This window comes from Zeus faber (genome assembly GCF_960531495.2).
Source record: "Zeus faber genome assembly, chromosome: 1".
NCBI lineage: Eukaryota > Metazoa > Chordata > Actinopteri > Zeiformes > Zeidae > Zeus > Zeus faber.
In genome coordinates, this window is record NC_137193.1 from 62,735,202 (window position 1) to 62,760,946 (window position 25,745).

The 25,745-nt window shown below is 43.2% G+C and overlaps 2 protein-coding genes across 4 annotated transcripts; one reads left to right on the forward strand and one right to left on the reverse strand.

The window, feature by feature from the left end:
- The first annotated feature begins 353 nt into the window (after window positions 1–353).
- On the forward strand, window positions 354–8,211 carry akr1a1b (aldo-keto reductase family 1, member A1b (aldehyde reductase)). Of its 3 annotated transcripts, none has more exons than XM_080009523.1 (9): window positions 354–499; window positions 3,553–3,648; window positions 3,729–3,848; window positions 4,882–5,033; window positions 5,284–5,479; window positions 6,639–6,838; window positions 7,329–7,401; window positions 7,525–7,611; window positions 7,824–8,211. In XM_080009523.1, exons 2-9 carry the CDS (start codon window positions 3,568–3,570, stop codon window positions 7,887–7,889), a joined length of 975 nt encoding a protein of 324 aa, XP_079865649.1. In that variant the 5' UTR covers window positions 354–499; window positions 3,553–3,567; the 3' UTR covers window positions 7,890–8,211. The 3 variants fall into 3 exon arrangements, with proteins under 3 accessions (XP_079865649.1, XP_079865651.1, XP_079865650.1); XM_080009525.1 differs by having other exon boundaries at window positions 3,759–3,848; XM_080009524.1 differs by lacking the exon at window positions 354–499 and adding an exon at window positions 736–772.
- A 122-nt stretch (window positions 8,212–8,333) lies between these two features.
- Window positions 8,334–24,835, reverse strand: cUnh19orf44 (chromosome Un C19orf44 homolog). Its single transcript, XM_079998232.1, has 10 exons — window positions 24,461–24,835; window positions 23,945–24,103; window positions 23,429–23,574; window positions 18,142–18,655; window positions 17,576–17,915; window positions 14,481–14,560; window positions 13,176–13,695; window positions 11,536–11,625; window positions 10,788–10,954; window positions 8,334–8,471 (listed from the first exon to the last, which is right to left on the reverse strand). Exons 1-10 carry the CDS (start codon window positions 24,599–24,601, stop codon window positions 8,382–8,384), a joined length of 2,247 nt encoding a protein of 748 aa, XP_079854358.1. The 5' UTR covers window positions 24,602–24,835; the 3' UTR covers window positions 8,334–8,381.
- Between the last annotated feature and the right edge of the window lie 910 nt (window positions 24,836–25,745).

Here is a 25,745-nt window from a genome sequence, read left to right on the forward strand (position 1 = left end):
GGGGAGCCTCCTAAAACAGAACACTAATTGCACATCTGGAGACAATCATGAGGAAATCACAAGAAATTATTTAAATATACACCAACAAATACAAATTTAACCAATTACATTTTTTTTTTTTTAATTTATGTATTGACGGTCTGTCATTTACTGCCTATATAAATACTATATATACAGTATTTATATCTACACTCACCTTTGACATGTATGCATGTTGTTATTGAATCTCATTATTTGTGTTTATCTGCTTGGGCATCTGGGGACCGTTTCCCGTCCTTCACACGGGCCGCGCGCCAGCCGTTTGAGAAACCCGGATATGGAGGAAAACGCACGTCACATCCGGGAAAGGGAAACGTCAGTGGGACGCTTGGCGCGTTGAGCGTCTTTTAGAAAGGTCTTTTTTTTTTTCTTTCACCGTTGCTTAGATATAGCGCACAGGAGCACTGCGACGCGGAGCCCCTCGATTACGCACGTTAAAAAAAAAAACAAACCCAAATCGGTACGTATCTAATTCAATTGAAATCTAATAGTGAATGTGACACTTCCGCACCCGCGGGCGAATGTTTTGACGGCAGAAATGACCACGCGTTCATGTCGTTGTTTGCAGCGGGGCTGGTGAGTCCCGAGGACATTCGAGGTTCCTTGCGTGTCTGCGTATGAGCGCTGCACGTTTGGCCTTGCTAGCTGGTTGTCTTGTGTTTCCAACTGACGTCGTATTTTCCCTGAGCCTAAGGTCAGATTGGACGAAATCGTCTCCTTCCCGGAAAGCCCCGTGAGTCACTGTTGTTTTTCCAGGAAGTGTGCTGGCCATGGGTCGGTAGCCAGTAAAACATGCTCTTCCAAATCGAGGCTATGGGATGGGATTTCATGTCAACATTAATATTGGATGTGTAACACCCCCCCCCCTCTCTCTTTACCGTCTTTAAGAGGTTTCCAGGGCTCCACAGCAAAACGATGATTACATTTAGCAGACGCTTTTATCCAAAGCGACTCACAATTGTTCAAACACCGACGGACGCAGCCATCAGGAGCAATTAGGGGTTAAGTGTCTTGCTCAAGGACACTACAGCATGCTAGCAGGAGGAGCCTGGGATCCAACCAGCAACCTTTACATTACTAGACCAGCAGCTCTACCGCCTGAGCTACCATCCCTGTGATGATTCCCCAGTGTTACATCCCCATGATTCACTGTTATCTCTTGTTACTATAGTGTAGCGTGTTCTATGTATGGCACGTTGGACGAAACAATATCCAATAATTAAAAAAATGTAAGATTGGAGTCCCAGAGACAAAATCTTAACAAAATGGGGTCCATCCTACATAGCAAAATTTGTTCAGACCATATCTGGCCCACATGCTGTGCTCCCTTCTGGCCCAATATAGAGCAAGGAAAGCTGACATCACATTGTTGGAGAACGCTGCCATATGTGGGGGATCAATCATCGCATTGACTGTGAATGTCAGTTCTCCGTTTTTGGGTTAAAAGATGACTTGAAAGGTGCCACAGAAAATCTTGCAACCCTCTCATGTGAAACCTCGACCCCCCCCCCCCCCCCCTAGCTATTTTTCTATGCAATTGAACAAAGTGATCCTCCAATGACAACCGCAATCCATAACAACCACCAAATTTTGACGATTGTGGATATAGATAATGAAAACCCCAAATTCAGTCCCTCAGAAAATTTGAATATTACATAAGCTCAATAAAAAAAAGGATATTTTAAACAAATGTCAGGCTTCTAAAAAGTATGTTTATTTCTATGCACTCAATACTTGGTTGGGCCTCCTTTTGCATGAATTATACATTATACATAGAAATACACTACGCAAACTAAACTTCCACCCTGCCCTCTCGATCTGCTGCCAACTACAGCACCTCTTCATATTGGACTCCACTTCACACTCTGCAGTGTTCGCTGTGAGCGGGTTCTTCCTCACAGGGGCTGATATGAGGACAGTAAAATATAAATGAAAACTTTTGAAACAGGAAGAAGACAATGTACCAATATATTGTAATTTATGATCGATCAATCGCGTCGAAAGGAGCCATTTGAGGTGGTTCGGGCATCTGATCAGGATGCCTCCTGGGCGCCTTCCCTTGGAGGTTTTCCGGGCACGTCCAACTGGTAGGAGACCACGGGGTAGACCCAGAACACGCTGGAGGGATTTTATATCCCAGCTGGCCTGGGAACACCTCGTGGTCCCCCAGGAGGAACTGGAAAACGTTGCTGGGGAGAAGGGGGCCTGGAGCTCCTTGCTCAGCCTGCTGCCACCGTGACCCGGCCCCGGATAAGCAGTGGAAAATGGATGGATGGATGATCAATAAAATAATTTGATGACTATTTAAATAAAATTAAAAATCCTTACCAATCATAATGTTCCTTAACGTCAAGGTTGCCATTGACATTTCTCCATTTAAGCTTTACCAATTGATAGTTTTCAGGAGCTTGTTGGAAATGGTACGCCGCATTTAACTCCGAACGGTCGCCTTTACCGTGGTCCCGCCCCGACATTGCTCAGGTGGTTGGTCTAAACGGAATAGGTGTAGCAATATTGACATTAACATACTCTTAAGGCCCCAAAATGTAAAGAAATGTTTTCAAATTTGGAATATACAACTTATTCAGATTAAACCCCTCTTTTCTGGTTAATTGCCCATTTTTCTAATTGTATATAATTATTATATTCAATATTGAGTGCAATCAATGTGCATTTTTTTTTTAAATAGTTGACATTCTTTTTGTGGCTTCAAAGCTACAGTTATTGAAACGGTTTAAATTAAAATCCTAATGTCATACAAGTAAAAGAAAATATTTTGTAGTTGTAAAGTATTTTTTAAACAAGTTTCTGAGTACATACTTAATCTGCCTCCCATTGCTTTTCCTTCTCTATTTCTCATACCTTCCTTTATAAATTCTCAAGAGACTATACAATGGATGATGACAAGACAATTAACAATACTAACGTCGACTGACGAGACCGGGGGCAACAATCATAGGGACGTAAGGACATGGGCAGGTATATAATATATAGGGCAACGTTTAATATTTTTTAAATATAGCTATGACATGTAATTAAAAAAAATAATAAAATATATATATATATATAGATAGATAGATAGATAGATAGATAGATAGATAGATAGATAGATTGATTTTGCCACACATGCAGCTAACCGGACCGGTTGTCAGCCGACACTGGTGGATAAAAGCCGCAATCGGCCAAGGACTGAAATTCAGGGTCATTGATATGAAATCGGTTGAAAATCAGTGAAGAGAGTTTTAAAGAAGCCAATCCATTTTTACTTCTAAATTCCTGTCCGCTCACTAAATTCAGCGTTTTATGTCTGTGTAGTTGCAGATGTTGGAATCACGACAGTGTTACATTTTTCAAATGAAAACCGGAATAAAGTCCCCATTCTGTGGTGCCAAGATTAAAGACTTAAAGACCCGGATCTAGGTGATCTTAAAAAGGTTCCACTCTGTTTGCCCAGAGAATGGGAATGTAAAAATACAAAGAAGTGACTGAGGTGAATAATCTATGGCTTTTCAGGCATTACGTAGAGGCATGAATGACTTTGCAGTTCTCAACACGGGGCGAAAGATGCCCCTCCTTGGCCTGGGAACGTGGAAAAGTGAGCCTGGGAAGGTACATTCTTTGAGTACACCTTAATCGTCAGCACTGTATTTAAAATATGCATCTACTTTAGTACCTTAAATGCTTCCCAGGTTAAGCAGGCGGTCATTTGGGCCTTGCAGGCCGGCTATCACCACATTGACTGTGCCGCAATCTACGGCAATGAGGTGGAGATTGGGGAAGCACTGCAGGAGACATTGGGCCCGAGCAAGGTAATACTACCGAAGTACTCTAATCTCTAGACCCTTAAGTAGGCGGTATACTTCAAAGAAAAAATTATTAAAGTATGTGAAAAGTACGTTGCAGGCCTGTTATATACACTATGCAAGCTACAATACGTGAATGCAGGTATTTGCTCGCATACCGTACGCACATTTTGGAGCCCTGCCAGAGCCACAAATGGCTAATCCACAAGGTGGTGCCAAAATCACCTAATTAGGTAGGATGAAACATTGAGCAGGGTATTTAAAAATGGCTAGCAAGCAAGGGGTGTATGATTTTGTATATTCTCAAACGCCGCCTAAAAACATGGTGGCTACGCCCTTTAAATACTACATGAATGCAAGGTGGCTGTGGCAGTTTTGCCTACCACGCGCCACTCGAGTGGCATTTTCAGGGCCCTCCGGCACAGACAATGGGGTTGAGAAGATACCAGTTTATTGTAGATAGGGAGCTAGATGGAATAAGCCCTGGCGCAGATACACAGCATGTCATGACAACGTGTGTGTCTGTGTGTGTTGCTCAGTAGACCAATCAACAAGCAACCGGTTTACAGCCACACTGATCGTGGGCTCCAATTACCTAGACCCAGGACAGGTGTGGCTGCTCAAACCACACCATCCCCCTACCCCAGACACCAGCCTGAGGCCTGTTTTTTTTTTTTTTTTGTTTTTGTTTTTTCCCAGTTGATATACAATGTGTTTTATTTCTAAATGCTAGTGTCATAAGAGAGAGAGCGAGAGGGAGACTCCAGCTGTGTTGTTCGAATAGTATTTGTCTTTAGCGCCTCTATGGGAAGAGGAATTGCACCACATGTACACATAGTGTTTCAAAAGTTGAACGCACACATTTGCTGTTCAAGAAACGGCCCTTGTGTTGCTCTTTGCTTTGTCTTGCAAAGGGTATGTAACAGGCCTAACTGTGACGTGGTTAACCTTGTGATATTTGGACCGATTGCCGACAGGATGAAGTAAATGAAGCGTCAGCAAACTTTTCCATTCATTGTCGGCCCGCCCCTGCACCCAGGCCCTGAGGCGAGAGGATGTGTTTGTCACGTCCAAGCTGTGGAACACGCGGCATCACCCGGAGGATGTGGAGCCATCACTGCTGAAGACGCTAAAGGACTTGAAGCTGGAGTACCTAGACCTCTACCTCATCCACTGGCCCTACGCCTTCCAGTGAGTACCAGGGGGAGGGGAGGGAGGGCTTTTGAGCGACTGCATCAAATAGGCTTGACCCCAGAAATGGAGAGGTGGAGGTGGCCTTTGATGGAAACCATTTTTGGCGTCCAAATCTTTAACTGAAACTCTGTAGCTGTTTCTGCACACTGCCCCAATATGCCTTAACATTTGTCTTTGCAGATTTCTTTCTTTCTGTCTGTCCTCTGGTGATACAAAGCATGTACCCCTACTCTTTTGTTACCCCTAGACGAGGAGACGCTCCTTTCCCCAAATCGGAAGATGGTACCCTGCTGTATGACGATATCGACTATAAGCTGACCTGGGCCGCCATGGAGAAGCTGGTGGAGAAGGGTCTCGTCCGAGCCATCGGCCTCTCAAACTTCAACAGCCGGCAGATAGACGACATCCTCTCTGTTGCCAGCATCAAACCAACAGTCCTTCAGGTGGGGGTGGGGTGGTGGGGTGAAGAGAGAGAGATCCGGTTCTGGGTATTTTGCTGCACTGGGGAAACGGAGCAGCACAGCACAGCGGAGCACCAAAGATACGTTCCTCATGAATATGCATATCGTGCCCAGAATACACCTAATGGAAAGGGCATCATGGGGTCCATGGGGTAGGGGCTCGGCCACCCTCCGCTCCCCACTGCACGTGTCTGCCGCTCTATATGTAAATGTTGTGATTAAATTAGCAATATATAATATAATCTCATAGACCAATATTTTTTTGATTTTCTTACTTGTATGGAAAATGAAAAATGTAAACCCAACTCTGGGAATTAGAGGGGAGTTCTTTTTTTTAAATTTCACCTCCAGACAGCGGTGCATTGTGCGCGCTCCCTGCCTGTGTTGTTATTTTAGATATTTTTGTTTGTTTCTATATGTATGAAACATTTTTTATTTTTCAAACAACTGAGTTAAGGGACTGTCCCATTCCAAAAAAACTGTTCGCACATCTTTCCATTGCTATGGGACTTAATTTAGTAAAATCCCGCACTTGTAATAAGGAGACCCACATTTGGCACATTACAATACGTTCTATGCTAAATGATAAATGAAATGATTCAATCTCCATCCAAACAATCTCTTAAGTTCATTGTTGTCAATTGCTTGGATAGAAATGGAAACCTTTATTTGTGACTGATCTTGTACTGGAAGATCTAAGATCCTGTGCACATTCTGAAAAAAACAGTTCACTTCACAATTTATTTATTATTATTTTTTACAACAGTGAGGATTTGACATTGTCATACACAATACACTGATTCGCTAAAGAAAAGAAAAAGTGATTCATTCAGTTCCCAACCGCTCTGTGACGTAAACTGCATTTCTTCAAATTCCTGGTTTCCCTGAAGCTGTAGGTGTCATAGACAGATGTCATAGCAGCATATTAGATCGTGGCCCCATCAGACGACATGCGTTCTTTAAAAACTTTTTTTAAATGATACGAGAAGTATGAATATTTATACTCCTAGCTGAACTTTTAGCGCAATTACTAGTGATTCTCAGACACAGCTGGGTCAGATGTCACCCATATTGTTCGTATTTGTGTGCGTTTCTGCTTGTTTTTATGTGTCTGCGTATTTTTTGGTTTCATTTTTGGCAGGTAGAGTGCCACCCTTCCCTGGCCCAGGTGGAGCTGCTGGCCCACTGCCGTGACCGGGGGCTGGTGATGACGGCCTACAGCCCCCTGGGCTCGCCGGATCGTGCGTGGAAACACCCCGATGAGCCCGTGCTGCTGGAGGAGCCCGCTCTCGCCACCCTGGCCAAGAAGTACACCAAGTCCCCCGCTCAAATTATCCTGAGGTGATTCATTTAGTTAGTCTGGGATTATATGCATAAACAGTACGTTTTAAACTTTGACCTAACACTCATCCGCGGCATCATAATGGTAAGAGACAGTAAAACAAAGATTGCTTTCACACAAGAACAGCCATAGAACAGAGCCATTTTGCACAATGTAATAAAAAGGTTCTTACTGTGTTTCTATTGTCAGTTAGACTATCTAATCTATTATCTTGGAGTTTGGAGGTCTATTTTATTCATTTAAATTGCAATTTTCTATTTATATTATTGCTTTTGTGTTCCGATATGTGCTGCTGTAACATCTTAATTTCCCATACAAGTGAAATTGCAGAGTACAACACATCTGTGTATCACATCTAGCAGTCATGTCATTAAGGAATTGGTCCAGCTTCAAGCAGAAATGGTGCCTGCGTCAGAAAAACACTGAGCCAATGCAAACTAACACGTTGGTTCGCCTGTATAAATGCATCGGATCTTCTACCGTCCACAGATGGCAAACTCAGAGAGGAGTGGTGACGATCCCCAAGAGTGTGACGGAGTCTCGGATCAAAGAGAACATACAGGTGGAGCCATTATTGGAAAATAAAATTGAATATTGCCTCAAAATTAATGGCATTTAAAAACATGAAAAAGTGGAATCTATGTATCTTGTGTGGGTCAAAAAAAGATGCGTTTTTTTACAACAGATATTTGACTTTACACTGGAAACTGAGGAGATGAAAAGCATGGCGGAGATGAGTCGAGGTTGGCGATACATTGTGCCAATGATTGAAGTAAGTGCGTCTTATATTTCCGTCAGTATTATGCCGTTTTTATTCTTCCACACGACTGGAAGTCTCTTTTTAACTCTCTAGCGTTAGTAGGGGCCAGATAGCCGTTGTGGGGCTACTCAATACCACAAGTAAAAAAAATAATAACAAAAAAAAGTGGAAGCCCTGCCCTTAGGAGGCATTGAAAGTCATGACTTGATGTTTGTTGTTTCCAGGTGAATGGGGAGAGAGTTCCCCGGGACGCAGACCATCCACACTACCCCTTCAACGACCCCTATTAAGGACTCATGCAGCCCACTTATTGTGCCTTGGAACCCCTCCACAGACCTGCAAACCCATCCAATACTTGATCACCACGGCCCCCGATAACACATTTCACCCATTCTCCTCACAGCTGAATTGACAGTGTTGTACTTAAAACTACATTTGGTTCATGAAAGAATACACTAAATATGGTGTGACTGTTTACATGTTATTTTTAATAAACATTTGTTACTTCCCTCTTTTGCATTGTGGAGGAATCTAACCAATGTGTAGCTGTATTAAATGCAAACTTTGATTTTGAGGGCACAACTAGAAATAAATCTTTAAGACAAATTTGAATTTGGAGCCTTTGGAGGATTTTGACACTCATTTTTATTAAAGCAACTCAACCTTGACAACAGTCGTCATCGTGCATTGCCAACTGGATATAAAATGCAAAAATCCTCTTAAAGGAGAAAAATAGTCTTGCAGGAAGCGGGAGTTTGTCAGGCTGCAGATGTCGCCGTGGCTCAGATGTAATGATGGTCTCTCATCTCCTGCAGGACTTCCTGTTTCGCCTGGTCCACGGTCAGCTTGGCAGGCCTGAGCTTGCGGATGAGCTACAGCAGATTAGAGATGTATGAGCATCACGTTAACATTTACAACTTGAGAAAAATATTTTATACAAGTTATTTGAATAAATTGACAGTATCTGACATTTAAGAAATATGAAAACACTTTCATACTGTATAGACACCAAATCAGATCCCAGGAAAACAATTAAACAAGGCCTATTGTAATCAAAAAGCCTTGACTAAACCAATGCCAAGCTCAGATTTCCAGGGGGTAAAATTGAATGGAATGCTTATGGTATTCATGGCACAAAAATGCAAATGCTGGCGAACCACTTAATTTGCTTAGTGGCCTTGGGTTTATTTTCAGCATGAATCTTCTTCCCACGCCCAGCCTCAAGGTAAAATGCCTCAGAGCCTCAGAGTAAAATGTCTTGTGCACAGCAACATATTTATCCTTTTATACTGCAAATCTAGAAACTATCAATACTTGACTTGATTATAGTTTGTATAGTAAAAGTAAAGATCATCCTTTTGAAATCTTTTTTTTTTTTTTCCTCATTTCATTGTGTATTCCTTAACATAAATATTAAAAATATTTAGAATTGTGCTTCTTGACTGCAATATTAATGCCACTCATATTGGCTTAGAACACACATACCCACATAAATCTTACTCCAAACAACACAACACCAAACCAGGGTCTGCAGGGCAGTAGGGGTGCAAGTGATTTGGGTTTGCTTGGATGACCCGCCCACACCCCGCTATTTTAACCTCATATTTTGAACTGCATACACAAACTGCACACATCGAACATTGTGGTTTCTGGGGTGGGCGGAGCGCTGGCAGATTGGTGTGGGGATGTGGTTGGCCGGGGAGCGACGTGGTGAGCGCCCTGCCGACTATGCCCTGCAGGTCCCGTGGCTTGCCCCTGGTGGTTTCCAGCCTGCTGCAACGACGGCGGTGCAGCGGAGAGCACCGCCAGTGGCTTTCCAGGGCTCCTTGGTGGCTGCTCACCATTTTGGGTGTGGGTTAGAGTTAGGCAGGAGGTGACGGTCGACCTTGCTCCCGCCGCACAGCTTCTCTGCAGCTGGTGGCCTGGGTGCCAGCGGTGGTGGAGGGCCCGTTTCCCCTAGGGGGGTTGATGTTGGGGTGCCCTGCACCCTGAGCACTCGGCTACATGGGTGAACGCTTGGGGCTTGTGGCCGGGTGGGGTTTCCCGGCGGGGGTAGCATGGTGGGCCTCGCCAATGTGTCATTTGTGGAAAAACCTCACCTGCAGGTGAGCCTGAAAGGGCAGGCTTTACTGGTTGGGTGTCCATCTGTCAGCATCGGCCCTGTGGTGCGTTCCGGGCCCCCACGGGCCTGGGTTCTACGCTTGCGTGTGCGTCTTATGCCTGCATATGGGGGTGGGTTGTATGTGTGCGCTTCAGGGGTGCAGGGTCACTTCATGCTCCCTGGGATTGGTATGTGCACCTCATGGCCATACGTGGGTGTTGCTCCACAGACTCCTGGCTTCTCTGTGCATTGGGGAGGTCTTCTGTGGCTGCAGTGCACTGCCCTGGGAGCTTTGCTGAGGTCATGGGGTGTCTATACTGCTGCAGGACTTGTGGATGGCTGCAATGTGCTACAATATAGTTCTGACCTCATACACCAGAACTAATTGGGGGGGACACACACACACACACACACACACACACACACACACACACACACACACACACACACACTTCTTCACAGGAAGAAGCCACGTGCCGTAATTGCTGTTCAAATTTCCGTCTACTCAATCATGTTTTGTCAAATACAAGTTCTGTTAGTTCAGTTGTTCTCTGATGTTTCTATGTTTATGTTTTTCCAAGTACAGTAGTTGTTGTTTGTCTCTATGTTTATCTGTCTCAGTTGTGGTGATTCTCCCCCTCTTGGAGAAGTAATGATGGAAGATCAAAACATGGCAAGATCTTGCTCAAAAGAGGGAGATTGGTGGTGGTTCTGTACAACAAAAAACTGCTGTTGTCATCCTACAGGTCGTCCACAGGACAGTTGTTGCAGCAGTTCTTGATGTTAAGAGGGGCACTGCAGGTTGAAATCTTTTTGGGAAAGAAATTTGAAAACTCCAATTGCAGATTTACTCTGTCTTGGACGCAATGGCATACAAATACTCTGTTGTATGCCAAGCCAGCACAGGTTAAAAATAATTTTAAAATACTGGAATCCTTGTGTAACACTAATACACCGTCCAAAATAAATATAAAAAACACTTCAAAATATCTATATCCATTGATTTCAGCATTTGGGCATGAATAAACACATTTCAATTTCTTTATTGATAGATTTTTTTGCTGTTGATTTGAGATATATATCCTACCTCCTTGAGGTCCTGCAGGGTGGTGTAGGTGTAGTCTGCCGGTCCCAGGCTCTGCACTAGGGTGGTGTGGAGGTGTCGGCTGGCCTGGACAAACCGCCGAGTCATAGCCAGCTGCTGCCTCAGCATGTCATTCAGGGCAAACACAGCTGGGCTGTATGTGCTCAGGGCTAACACACACACACACACACACACACACACACACACACACACACACACACACACACACACACACACACACACACACACACACACACACACACACACACACACACACACACACACACACACACACACACACACACACACACGTTTTTTTTTTTTTTTAAATGAAATGGAGAAAAATAATAGCTTAGTTTGATAGTTAGGTAAATTGGCTAAATAGTAACCTGGTTATTTGTAGGGCATTTCCTGTGTAAATGTTGCCGTAAGCAGAGACTATGATAAGGACCATTATTAGTCCATTATTTGGACGTTGACATACAACTGATATTTCTCTCAAGGAAACGCTAAGCACCAAGAGGTCTTGTAGGAAGGTAAAGATGGCCCTGCTAGCGGAATAAACAGTACCTAGCCCCCCCCCCATATCTCTCTCTGTGGGGATGGCAAATCTTTCTCCAAATTGCGTTTGTCAATCCAGTGGGTTCCATTTAGAAGAGTCCTGGTGCTTGTTTTATTATTATGATTTTTACAGGTATAGAAGGCGTGACTACACTGTGGAGCAATGAGAGTGGGGTGGAGTTACACATACCTTGCACGGTTTCTGCACTGATGGTGTGAGTAGCCACAGGGGTGGGGTCCACGAAGGCCATGCCCAGCGACGGGTCCATGGTAGCCATTCCTAGTGGGAGGGACGAAGAAAGAGAACAGGAAAGCAAAGTAATTTCATGTGTTGCCTCAAATCTGCCTAAATGCCCAGGTACTTTATTATTATTTTTAATCTGTGACCGCTGCAGCATTCAGTTGTTCTGGAGTCACTACCTTTTTTACTTTCTACAACTACAAAAGTTACGGTAGAGATAACTTTGATTATTTTATCCTATCATTTAATTATTTACAATGAGCGTTGTTTAGAGAGAATTAATTAAGCATTTTGAATGTGTGAATGAATAATTCATAGGAACTGATTTGTAATTTGCAGAAACCAATTAGAACAAATTAATTAATTTGATAGAATTAATCAGTAAATTGTGGCCATAAAGTTGTAATTGATGGAAACAATTTATAATGTTCTCACTTGAGACCTTGGTAGCTCCATATACAACTTCTTGCTGACACTTTGTCCCTATACCGATCACAATACCAAAGTCTTTTGTTAAATTAATTATTCAAAATAGAAATTAAGCAACAGGAGCTGCTATCCATGACCACACTGTTGTGGTCTCTCTCTCTCTCTCGTGACCACACCACCAGGCACAGGCATCATCGTCCTGCACGGGCCAGGGAGAATAAACGCTGGACGAGGGACCAGTGGCCTCAGTGCTGTTCTCTGATGAAAGTCGATTCACGTTGAGCAGAAATGATGGCCCCCAACGATGTTGGAGGTGTCAAGGAGAGCGCTATGCATCAGCCACTGTTGTCACCAGACGAGCCTTTGGTGGTGGTGGTGTTACAGTGTGGGCAGGTGTGTCTAGTCAATACAGAACTGCCCTACACTTTGTGAATGTTACAGTGACAAGTCCATACTACCTGAATAACATCATTAATCCAGTCATTGTGCTCCTGCATGAACAACACAGGCCTAATTTCATCTTCATGGACGACAATGCTCCAGCTCATCGAGGTCGCATCATTAGGGAACGGCTGCTGGAGACTGGGGTACCTCAAATGGAGTGGCCTGCACTTTCTCCAGACCTGAATCCCATAGAAAACCTATGGGATCAGCTGAGTTGCCGTGTAGAGGCTCGTAACCCTGTACCCCAGAACCTCAATGACCTGAGTGCCGCCCTTCAAGAAGAGTGGGGGGCCAGGCCTCAGCAGACAATAAGTCGACTTGTGAACAGCATGAGACGTCGTTGTCAAGCTGTAATTGATCCTCAAGGGCACATGACAAGTTATTGAGACATTGACATTTTTTGTTGTGATATACCCACCACTGTTGTTGGCTTTTGTTTCAATAAATTGTTTGAGATGAGGAAATCACCATTACATGCTTTTACTTAAATGCCCTACTTTCATGATATAATATCACTGTAGCGTGAACTTTTTACATTTTCCATAAATTTCACCTGAAAGCCAATTATCTCTAACTTTTTGTGAGTAGTGTATATCTCCACTTATATATACTTAATTATTTAGTCCTCTGTCATGTTAAAACAGTAACATTATGGTCTTCGGACAGCAGGATTCTTCCTTCCTAATGTGCAATGGCCCGCTGTAAGAAAGACGTACCAGCTGACCAAGCGTAGGACAGCACGCCAGGCTGGGTTTGCACAGCTGCCTCCCTCACAGCCCTTTCCGGCAAGGTTCGCCTTCTGGACCGAGAGACTGGTGTCACTGTGCAGGCGGAGTACGAGTCGGAGCTTGGTGTCGAGGAGCCGCTGTGCAAGGTGGACATTTTGCTGCCCCAAGACTGGCTGCTGTTGCCATGCGAGACATCACTGGAGTAGCGGTCACGCTTTCCCTGCCCTTGGCATCCTCCCTCCTCTCTGATCTCTGATGTGTCGCCGTCATCATCTGTCTCCCCATCCTCCTCCCCGTCTCCTCCCAGGCGCTCATATATCTCGCTGGCACTGTAACCAGGCTCAGATCTGCTTGCACTCTCAAAGTCGCTCTGGTAGTCATTAGTTTCTTCCCCACATGTCTCTTCTTCTTCATCCTCCTCCTCCTCCTCCTCCTCCTCCTCCTCCCGTTGTTGGTTATCCTGATGGTCTCTGGAGCAAGGGTTGTGTTTGGATGATGTCAGTTCCTTCTGTTAAGTAGTAATAAAGTAGCAATGGGAAAATATATCATTCTGATGCTTAACATTTCTGTTTTTAATCATTGTGTTCAGCCAATTTCCTAGATCTGAATGCAGAGAAAGAAAAACAAAGTAGTAATAGATTTCAGTTGAATACCATCCCCATTGCAATATCTTTCCATAGGACCAAAAACAATAGAGGGCAGAGCAGTGCAAATACCTGGTTGCACTGCTCCATCTTTTGGGGCGAACAGTTGTTGAGCGCATTTCAAATGTCAGTTATTAAGTACATTATTCCTCCAAGGGGACTTGTTATGCTTTTCCTTATTTTCAAACCCCATTGGCTCACAGAACCCAGGAGGGTGGCTCCTCCCACTTAAACAGCCCGTTTTGGAACAAGAGGGTTATAGAGGTATGTTCGAATGGCTCGAATGCATAATCTGAGTGATATTTTCAGCAACAAACTATTTATGAAAAAAATCCTATTGATTTAAATTAAACTTTATATTCCCACTACTTTTCTTTCTCCATTGTCTTCTAATGCAGTGAAGAGCATTTGAATGGTTCAAGTTAGAATTAGTTAGACATTTAGCTTTGTTCAGTGGAGAGATCTAGGTCCATAAATATTTATTGTTTACTGGCCAAGACTGCCCCCTTTATTGTATTGCCCAATGAATCGGCCATTATGTAACAAACAATGTTGAAAAGAATATTGGCGCCATTACCATAGACTAAGGTACATACAATATGTCATGTTATTCATTAAAATACATCATTCTTTGCACACTATATATTACCATCTCTCCTTTTGCTTCGTCTGTAAATCCCAATGTAATAGGTGCAAGATCATCCAACGTCATGATATTCATCTTAAAGTCTGCCAAAAAGAAAACCAAAATGATTAAACAAAATCTGCCAAAACCATAGATAGGTTTCCTGATCAAATAGGTGAGGGCGGACGCTCAGTCAGGGAGCACTAAACATTGCTGGAGTATCTGGATGGTGTGTTCATGACAAGATTGCATGGGAGTTGTCAGAATTGAGAAGTGTTTTTAACGTGCCGGAAAACAGTTCAATACATTTTAATCTAATTATTTTAAGTCAATTTCATGATCCAATGAAGTTTTTAAATCAGTTGCTTAATCACCAAAACTGGTTCTACAGGCAAATCATTGCAGACTGTAACAACAGCTCCCAAAAAATTGAATGTTCTCAAAACTAACAATGTTGCAGATTTGTACATTTGCATTCAACATTGTTGAAGGAATCAATTAGGCAATCAATCAATGACACCGGTACAGCATTTCAAAAGTGGAGGGAGCTTAGGAGTTAAAAACCTCAAAAACAATGCCCAAGTCTCATTTTATGATATACTGTAGCATTAGCCACACAAGCTAGTTGGAGCTAACGTTTGCTGCACAGCCAATCCTTTCCTTGACTTTCCGTAGAAACCTTCTGCCCGCCCATGGGTTGTTCTAAACATTTAAAAACTGCTTGCATGTTACATATTACCTTTTATCTGTACATTATTAAAATAATCAATATTATACTGTATATCATTGCAGTAATCCCCCCCCCCAAAGTAGTGAATTGATCTCACATATATGCAATGACTGTCAGCAGTGTAATCTGACGGCATTTGTGTTCCTTCTTCCTTCTCAAAGTCAAGATAACATGGTTTTTGAGTTGGTTTGATTTGCCTTGTTGGAGTTGAGTAGATTAGTGTGTGGGTTTGGATTTTTGTTTATTGTTTTGGGGAAATGGTAAATTGATTCAGGAAACGCACTACTCCAACTACTTTAGTACTCTGCATTCTGTAAAACTGTCCTCTGCCTTTTCGGAGTTCAAACTTGCATTGCTGAGAAGACCATTTAAAGCAGCTGAACTGATACTATGGGAGAAATTTACTATAGGTTTAAAGGAAATATAATTATGTACTATACATATAAAGAAAGTATAATAATTATCTTGCCTATATGCTATATGAATGAAATAAGTGTGGAAAAAAAACAAGTCTGGGATTAATCTAAAACACAGGGAACGTGTGTGTACGTCTCAGAGACGAAAGATAAATGACAGCTATGTGCAGAGCGTGTGTGAGATAAAGAAAGCTAAAAAGATAAACATGCGCCCACATAAGGTAAAAATGTATGAGATGGATCTACAAGACAGATAAGAGTCAGAGTCCTAATTTTTCTCTCAATTTGTTAAATGTTGTTTTTCCACGACAATACGTCCTAAAACAGCCATACAAGATAGAAAATCATAACACAACGTATCATGTATTACCAAGCACATATATTTATGATTCCCCTTATTAAATTTTATCCCAGTGCCTTTTTGTAAGCTTCTTTCTGTTTTACCCTGTTATTGTAATGCACACTGACTGAAAGAAAAAAAAAAAAAAAAAAAAAAAAAAACTACTTGTTTAGTGGACTTGCAAGTCATGTCGACTCGTCTACTTTCAGGGGGCAGCCCTATAAAATACTACTTCATTCTTCATTTTAAATGACCGGTGAAATACATAGACATATATACAGTGGGGGAACTAATTATTTGATCCCTCACTGATTTTGTAAGTTTGCCCACTGACAAAGAAATGAACAGTCTATAATTATAGTGGTAATTTTTGGTAGGTTTATTATAACAGTGAGAGACAGAATATCAAAAAGAAAATCCAGAAAATCACATAAGAAAAAGATATAAATTATTTTGCGTTTCATTGAGTGAAATAAGTATTTGATCCCCTCTCAAAACATGACTTAGTACTCTGTGGAGAAACCCTTGTTGGCAAGTACAAAGGTCAGACGTTTCTTGTAGTTGATTACCAGGTTTTCACACATCTCAGGAGGAATTTTGGACCACCCCTCTTTGCAGATGCTCTCAAAATCTTTAAGGTTTCAAGGCTGTCGCTTGGCAACTCGAAGCTTAAGCTCCCTCCACAGATTTTCTATAGGATTAAGGTCCAGAGACTGGCTAGGCCACTCCATGACCTTAATGTTCTTCTTCTTGAGCCACTCCTTTGTTGCCTTGGCTGTATGTTTTGGGTCATTGTCGTGCTGGAAGACCCATCCACCACCCATTTTTAGTGTCCTAGCTGAGAGAAGGAGGTTGTCACCCAGGATTTCACGGTATATGGCCCCATCCATCTTTCCCTCAATGCGGTGAAGTCGACCTGTCCCCTTAGCAGAGAAACACCCCCAAAGCATAATGCTTCCACCTCCATGCTTGACAGTGGGGATGGTGTTCCCTCACCTTTCTCATGATCATTGATACCCCACGAGGTGAGATCTTGCGTGGAGCCCCAGGCCGAGGGAGATTGACGATCATTTTGTGTTTCTTCCATTTTGGAATAATCAACAGTTGTCTCCTTCTCACCCAGCTTCTTGCCAATGGTCTTGTAGCCCATTCCGGCCTTGTGCAGGTCTATAATCTTGTCCCTGATGTCCTTAGACAGCTCTTTGGTCTTGCCCCTGAAGGAGAGGTTGGAGTCTGATTGATTGATTCTGTGGACAGGTGTCTTTTATACAGGTAACAAGTTGAGATTAGGAATACTTTCAAAGCGAGAGGACTAATCTGTGGGAGCCAGAATTCCTTATGGTTGGTAGGAGATCAAATACTTATTTCACTCAATGAAACGCAAAATAATTTATCTTTTTTTTAAATGTGATTTTCTGGATTTTCTTTTTGATATTCTGTCTCTCACTGTTAAAAACAAACCTACCAAAAATGACCACTAGAATTTTAGACCGTTCATTTCTTTGTCACTGGGCAAACTTACAAAATCAGTGAGGGATCAAATAATTATTTCCCCCACTGTATGGTGTAAAATTCGCTATTATTATCATCAGGACTCAGGGCAGAATACACAAACATACACAACTTCTCTTACCCATAGAGGAAATGTCTTCTTGGCTCTTCTCACTATGCGAGTCCTCAGTGAAGAGCTCCTCCAGAGAGCGTACTTCACTGTGGCCAGAGGCGGAAGACAGGGGATGCGGGGGGATTTGTGCTCTGAAAGCGGAACCTGGCCTGTGCGGCGGAGGGGAGGAGGCGGCGAGAGGTTGAGCAGGTGACAGGGAGCGCACAACAGAGGCGCTTCGGGCTGAGAACGAGGAGCTAGGCTGGCCTTGGCCCTGCTTCCACGCCTGGCCCCTGGTCTGGCTGGGGAACCGGAGAGGAGAGCCACGTTCGGGTGGGGACGCAGCAGTAGCAGGCTGTGTTTTGAAAGCCTGAGTGGAGGAGAGCACATTGTTTGAAACAGAATAGAAAAGTATCTTGGAGTCAAAGCAGATCAATAATCATGGCCACGAAAGAACAGACAAACAAAAAATATATATCTATCAATTTGGGCGTCTACAGCCGATGCTATTAGAATACAGTTGGCTTAAATATAGGTAGTTTGGAAAGCGTAAGGTTTTCCACTGAAGACAAGAAGTACAAAATTCAGACATCTACCTGTCCTGCTCTTTTCGTGGTGGGTGACCTCAGTCGTCTCAACAGGCTGTCCTCCGTTGAATCCAACGAGTCGCCCAGCAGTCTCCTCATGTCCTCCTCGTCACTGTCCAGACCCACGCTGCTCGCCGCACCGATCTGTTTAACCCCTGTATTGGCCAATGCCATTGAAGTGCTCAGCGTTCCGGGAGCCAATGCCACGGCAGCATCAACGGTAAGGGTTTTGGCGCTGGAAATAGTCCCTTTCGGAAGAGCTCCAATGCTGTCGGAAGCTGCGGTTGCTGAGGACTTCTTAATGAACCGATTCCCCGTCGGGTTCATGTCGGCCAAGGATGACTGAGCCCGCGGGTCGGCAGGGACCTCAGACAGAGAGGCAGCCTGTCGAGAACAGCCACCGGAGTCAGAGGTCTGTCCTTTGGTCACCAGTGCCCATTTGCGGTTGTGGATGCGCTCCTTGACGGAGGCCAACCTGCACAGGGCAGCGCTCTGGGAGCTGCTCTGAGATGATGACACAATCCTAAGAAGAGGGGGTCCGGTGGGATGGAGAAAGGGATCAACACAGAGGAAGAAAGGAAGGAAGCTAATTCCTATATTGCATCCTATATTTCTATCCTGTATCATAACTGCAATGTATTGTAACCCCAATAGGAGTGGAGCATGCTGTGGGGAAAAAAATATATATAACACCGCGCAAATCCAAAGTGGAGGATCTCAAGGATTATATTAATTATTATTATAACGAGTATGTGACGGAAGAGGACCAGTCACAATCGGGCGACACAGATGATCTCATTGATCTAACTCCCAGCGCTGTAGAGGTTAGTGTCTTGGATGACATTAACAAGAAGCTGGACATGCTTGGTCCGCTCCTCTGAAACATTTACGAGATTAAAGCCAGCCTTGATTTCATGCACCGCACTGTCAGCGAGATGCAAAAAGACAACGCGGATCTAAAAACTTCTGTGAAGCGTCTCACAACGGAGTTGGAGGTTGTAAAGAAAGAAAATAAAATCATGAAAAAGCCTTTCCTGGATATCCAATTCAGAAGTATGCGGGACAACCTCATCTTTTCTGGGATCCCAGAGAACACAGAGACACCAGAAAACATGGTGAAAGACTTCCTCCACACCGCCCTGAAACTCCCCACAGACATCGTGAAGCAGATCACCTTCCGCCGGCTGGGACACCACGTGGGGAACCTTCATTACTAAGTTTGAAGACTTCAAGCACAAGGAGCTGGTTAAAAGTAAAGGATAGGAGCTGAAAGGAACCACGCTGGGTATGAACGATCAATTCCCCCATGAGATCAATGACTGAAGGAAGGTGCCGAAGGAGAACCGGCAGAAGGGTAAACGGGTATCGCTGGTTGTCGATAAACTATATATATATATATATATATATATATATATACACACATATATACACACACACACACTCTTATTCTGAGGCTCCTCCACCACAACCTGGTTATTCTGATAATTCTGATATACAGGATGTAGAAACTAGCACTCTGTCAAGATCTCACCTTCCTAATCCCTCCCTCCCTACTTCTCTCATCACTTTCACCCTCTATCCACTCTCACTATATGTATGTCTGACTCTGCACTGTTCTATGTTTATCTTTGTCTATTTGTCATTTGCTTGAGTAGATATGTATACCTATAAATTCCCTGCAATACTAGGACAGTAAAAAGGAATGTAAAGGAGGAAAGCTCAGACTTATCTATGGGAAAACATGGGCAAGGTAGTATAGCTATTTCTTTGGATGCACTGTGCTGCTGCATGGGAAAACTACAAATCCACATCCATTACCCCCTAAATAACCTCAATGACACCCATTACGTTTGTTAGTTGGAATGTGAGAGGTTTGGGCTCACCAGCTAAATGTAGCAAAATCCTAAGTCACCTCACCAGGATGAACCCCAGCTTCTGTCTCCTGCAAGAAACTGATCTCACTGCATCCGAGCACCTCAAACTCAAAGCTAATCGGGTTAATCAGATGTTTTCTGCATCATGTAACTAAAAAGAAGAGGCGTTTCTATAATGATCAATAAAAGTATCCCATATCAGGATAAAACCACAATATCAGACACAGAAGGGCGATACATAATGATTAATGGAATTTTAGCAAACATCAAATTAACCATAACTAATATTTATGGACCCAATGAGGACGACCTAAATTTCTTTCACAATATATTTTCAAAACTCTGATAATTCTCTCAAGTTTAGACCCTTCACAAACCAGAGAAAATCCCTGGCGTTCGGACACTATAAAACAATATATGAGTGATCTTGCTCTTGGCGATTGTTGGCGATCAAATAATCCACATAATAGAGAATACACATTATTTACCACCCCACAAAAGCTTCTCGAGAATTGACTTTTTTATGACAAGTAACTCTGTAATGTCCAAAATCACTAATCTCCAGTCACAGGCCGATTAGTTTCAACCTCATGAATGAAACCGACCCAAACCCATCTGGCAGGTGACGGTTTAACACCTCACTTTTGACAGCTAAAGAATTTAACCATTTCTATTCCAGATAATGGACTTGCTTCATTGAACTGAATGACTCCCCGGAAATATCACTATCCTTACTCTGGGAAATGGCAAAGGCAGTTCTGGGAGGTAATATTTCATTCCCCACTCACAAGAAACAGAAAGGACAAGAATGGCAAAATAAACTAGAACAACGATTAAAAGACTTACACTCCCAACAAGCCCACTCACCCACTGAGCAAATCAGAAATGAGATCCGGACAATTACATCTCAAATAATCAATTAAATCTCAAGTAAATTTGGTCGGCCGGCCACTCCTGGTAAGGTTCACCACCGTTCCATATTTTTACCATTTGTGGATAATGTCTCTTACTGTGGTTCGCTGGAGTCCCAAAGCTTTAGAAATGGCTTTATAACCTTTTACAGACTGATAGATCTCAATTTCTTTGTTTCTCATTTGTTCTTGAATTTCTTTGGATCGCAGCATGATGTCTAGCTTTTGAGGATCTTTTGGTCTACTTCACTTTGTCAGGCAGGTCCTATTTAAGTGATTTCTTGAGTGAGAAGAGGTGTGGCAGTAATCAGGCCTGCATGTGTCTAGAGAAATTGAACTCAGCTTTCCAAAGATGTGATAAACCACAGTTAATTTATGTTTTAACAGGGGGGGCAATCACTTTTTCCACACAGGGCCATGTAGGTTTGGATTGTTTCCCCCTCAATAATAAACACCTTCATTTAAAAACTGCATTTTGTGTTTACTTGTGTTATCTTTGTCTAATATTTAAATTTGTTTGATGATCTGAAACATTTAAGTGTGACAAACATGCAAAAAAATAAGAAATCAGGAAGGGGGCAAACACTTTTTCACAGTATATCCTTCCCAACCTGAACCCAAAGGTGGCCAGTTCCCTCCAATTCCTTCAAACTATTGCAGCCTCTAAAAGTCAAAATCAAATTAACGAACAACTATCTACAACCATTGAACATCTTACTCATACAGGTAATTTAAAAAAAAAATCCCTTTTCCAGAATATACAAACTTTTTTTATCTTTACCCGCCATGGAACGGGAAAGAGAACTGTGATTTCCGCCGATATCAACCTGTGGAAGCTTTTCTATGACCCGCAATTCCAGAATGCAACTCATCCAATACAGGATTTTGCACAGAGCTCATATCACCCAACACAAAATGTTCAAAATGGGTTTTGTGGATAAAGACATTTGTTCTCACTGTTGCCGTAATGCCAGATATGACTACTTTCATGCCATATGGATCTGCCCACCTATCCCAACATTCTGGACCAACATCACCAAGAAGCTATCAACCCTTCCGGGTCGGCATTCCAGTCTCCCTGTCTGTATGTTTTCTCGGTGACCACTCCTCAGTAGACCCACCACCAACCCATTTTGATCGCCTTAACAACAAAATAACATTACTCAATTGGAAAAAACACAGATAATCTCACCACATCCCAATGGTTACATTTATTAATAAAATACTGTACATTGGTTGGCTGCGTGGCCGCTGCTTGGCCTGCTGCAGCCCTGCGTTTATCTGGTTGGGCTTCGCCCATCTCTCCCAGTTCCAAAACTCACACTCAGTACATACACCACACAACAGGTTGAGGGTTTGCGGGACGGGTGGGGTGTGAGCTGTGTGTCACGCTACTGCCCCAACGTGCTTCTTGGCTGGATAGGGCATCTGGCTGGTTGTAGTGGGGCGGGGCTTGCGCAGGGCACGGATAGTCGGGGTGTTGGTCTGTGGGCGCGGACCTGACACCAGGCCTGGGGTCCGTGCCTGGAACCTGCGGCGCAGGTTCTATGCCTGTGGCTGCGTCTAGTGCCTGCGCATGGGGGTGGGTTTTATGTGTCTGCGCCTCAGGGGTGCAGGGTCTCCAGGACTGGGTTAAGCTCCTCGGGACCGGGTGTGGGTGTTGCTCTTCAGGCTTCCGGCTTCTCTGGGGGCTCTTCTGTGGCTGGAGGGCAGAGTTCTCGGGGCTTTCCTGCGGCTGTATGGCTGTGGGCCTCAGGGGTGGCTTTGTGGCCATTTCTGCTGGTTTGAGGCGCTACGATATAATACTGACCTTATACTCCAGAACCAATTGGGACAAGTCCTGTACACTCACCAGTGGGGACACACACGCGCACACGCGTGATTATGTTGTCGTCTGATGTTTATGTTTTTCCATGTACATGTTGTTTGTTTCTATGTTGATGTTTTTCCATGTACATGTTGTTGTTTGGTTCTATGTTTATTTGTTTCACCCATGGTGATTCTCTCCCTCTTGGAGAAGTGATTAGTTAAGTAGGATAGTAAGATAGTTCTCCAAATATGGGGGATTGGTGGTGGTTCTGTGTAACAAAAAAACGCGCTCTTGTCATCCTACAGGTCATCAACAGGACAGTTATTGCAGCAGTTCTTGATGTTTAAAGAATTAATAAACAGTTGCATTGCAGGTTGACAACTTGAACTCCACTTGCAGACTAACTCTGTCCGAGATGCAATGACATACTAATACTTTGTTGTATGCCCAGCATGCTGACAGCAAAAAAAAAAAAAAAGATATATATATATATATATATATATATATATATATATATATATATATATATATATATATATATATATATATATATATATATATATATATATATTGCGTATGGTGTCAAGAGTTAAGCTTCTTAACCCACCCGGTTTTGATGGTTACATTTATCACCTTGTGTTTTAGGCGTACACTAGCCTGGGCATTCTGATGATAGCACCCAAACTGGATCCCAACAGTACCTGTGTTCGGGGAGATGTGTTGTTTGGCTCTTGGCAACAGCAGGGCTAGACTGGCTGCTAGCTGTTGCAGGTTGTGGGACCTTTTTCAGAAACCTACTCCCTCCAACTCCTCCTACTTCTCCCATTGAGGCCTGAGGTAGTGAATCCTACGAATAGAGATATACAGTATACTGTGAGGTGAGTTTACACTGTTGTATGTTGTTTTAGAAGCTTAAGGAAAAAGACGGAAATCACAATCACAGATCAGCAAAATAGAGAGCTCCCGTGACCTCTAAATCTCCCAACCTTTATATTATCATGGATCGGATCACAATGCACAAAATAATTACGGACGAATGGGAGGGATTGGAGAGTTACTGTTCACGAACTGGGGGGGGGGGGGGGGGGGGTCTGGGGTTCTCCGGTGCCCCACGGCCCAGCACCTGTCCACAGCCCGCTGGTTGGGAACCCCTGCTGTAAATGATATAATATTAACGAGAGAAATGTGAAATAAGGATCCCCAGCTGAATTTATCACCTTGGGTGTCTCCGACTTTCCACCATGGTTCTTTTGAGTAGCTGCGGAGCCCGTGGTGGTTCTGTCCCTGTGTTCTGTGACCGAACTGACAGAGGACAGGTCACTCAGGTCTGGGGATAAACTGTGGACACTCTTTGAGAATGGCACTGACACAGGACTCTGAAACGAGAGAGAGTGAGTGAGTGAGTGAGTGAGTGAGAGATGTGTGTGTGTGTGTGTGTGTGTGTGTGTGTGTGTGTGTGTGTGTGTGTGTGGCGGGGGGGGGGGGGTGTTACTGCACCTATGGAGCTGAGCCACATTGACAAAGTTAAATATCATAATTCATTTACCAGTTACTCTACAGTTATGTTCATTTGGGTACGAGTATTGGTGCTTTTATAAGATACTAGTATATGAGTATAGTACATAGACATATATGAAAGTCATATTGAAGTTTGTTTTTTAATCTACATTGCGATATGGATAGTCTCATATCGATATAATATCGATATAACGCACTACCGTTCTGGAACTCACTTCTTGTCCGGGTGTTCTGGCTTTAGGAACCTTGCCGCCGAATCGCTCCACGGGCTGGGCGGCACTTTGGTTGTTTCTTTTAACCGACAGCAATGCCTGTGCTCTTTCCAGAGCGGAACTCCGACTCCCTCGGTTCCACATTTTGCAATTAGTCTCCGTTCTGCATGGTTACGGACGCGGACTATATTTGTAGCGACTACTTATGACGGAGGCGTCCATCGCTGTTCTCCTTCTTCGTGCGTTTGTATTCATTCGTTATGTTGCAATACCGCCCTCTTCCCTTACTAAATGTTATATGCTATAATAGAAATAATAGACGTCCTACTTATGACAGAGTGAATTGTTGATACAGAGCATTTTTATTTATTCATGATAATTATGTTTATTGTATACTACCAATCTTCGCCCCTTTTTTGTTGTCCTTTCTGGGTTTATTAAACGAGTGTCCACTGTTTGCGGCACCCGTAGTATCCATAGCGCGAGGGAGAAAGCCGATGTTTATGTATGACGTCATGAAGCCAATACTACGGAAAGCCGTTAGGACAAAATAGGTTTCGTCAGCGTTATATTTCATTGGGCATAATGGTGACCATCAAAAAAGTGTCACAGATCTATAATACGTCATTCAAAAACCTTGTTTGTTTGATGTTTGACAACAAAACTGGTCTGTCCATGAACTACAATTAATTTGCAGTTGTTCATGTTGTGGCTGATGGGTTTATGTATTTCCGAACATTTCTATTGATAGAGTCCACATTTTCAAAACTCTGAGACTGCTCAGTTCCCGCAATGACAGTGGGGTGGTGAACTTTGTCTACATGTAGTACACATCCAGATACTGCAGTCATGGGAGGCTGCTGCTCAGGACATACCCTCCATTGGCACTTATCTTTGTATGGTCCAAACAACACCTCAAGATTTATGAATCTGTCCAGTCCATACATGTTAAAGTTGGCTTCAACATTTGAGGTGCTGCAGCTTTTGGATTCTGTCAAAAAGTGAGATCCAACTGCAGTGGGTGATTGTCGTTATTGCACGGGTCCATGTGTATTTGAGCGATTGCATATTCAAGATTCAAGATTCAAGAGGTTTGTTTGCCACCTACATATACATCATTTCATACATAGATGCAGTGAAATGTCAATGCAACACACCCGGTGATTATGCACAATATGTTCTAGACTGAACACAATAGCTACCTAAACATTTCTACTTGACTAACAAGGTAATGCAGTAAGTTGATTACTATAGAATAAAATAAAATATATAGAATAAAATAAAATAA

Excerpts from the sequence above, each read along its gene's own strand:
- akr1a1b (XM_080009523.1), top strand. The coding sequence starts at position 3,568 with ATGAATGACTTTGCAGTTCTCAACACGGGGCGAAAGATGCCCCTCCTT. Across the intron at positions 3,849-4,881 it reads AGACATTGGGCCCGAGCAAG|GCCCTGAGGCGAGAGGATGT; the intron begins GTAATACTACCG and ends CCCTGCACCCAG. Across the intron at positions 5,480-6,638 it reads TCAAACCAACAGTCCTTCAG|GTAGAGTGCCACCCTTCCCT; the intron begins GTGGGGGTGGGG and ends CATTTTTGGCAG.
- cUnh19orf44 (XM_079998232.1), bottom strand. The coding sequence starts at position 24,601 with ATGTGGAACCGAGGGAGTCGGAGTTCCGCTCTGGAAAGAGCACAGGCA. Across the intron at positions 23,575-23,944 it reads GAAAGTCGGAGACACCCAAG|GATTCACTACCTCAGGCCTC; the intron begins GTGATAAATTCA and ends CTCTATTCGTAG. Across the intron at positions 8,472-10,787 it reads CCCTGCAGGACCTCAAGGAG|CTCATCCGCAAGCTCAGGCC; the intron begins GTAGGATATATA and ends AATCTGCTGTAG.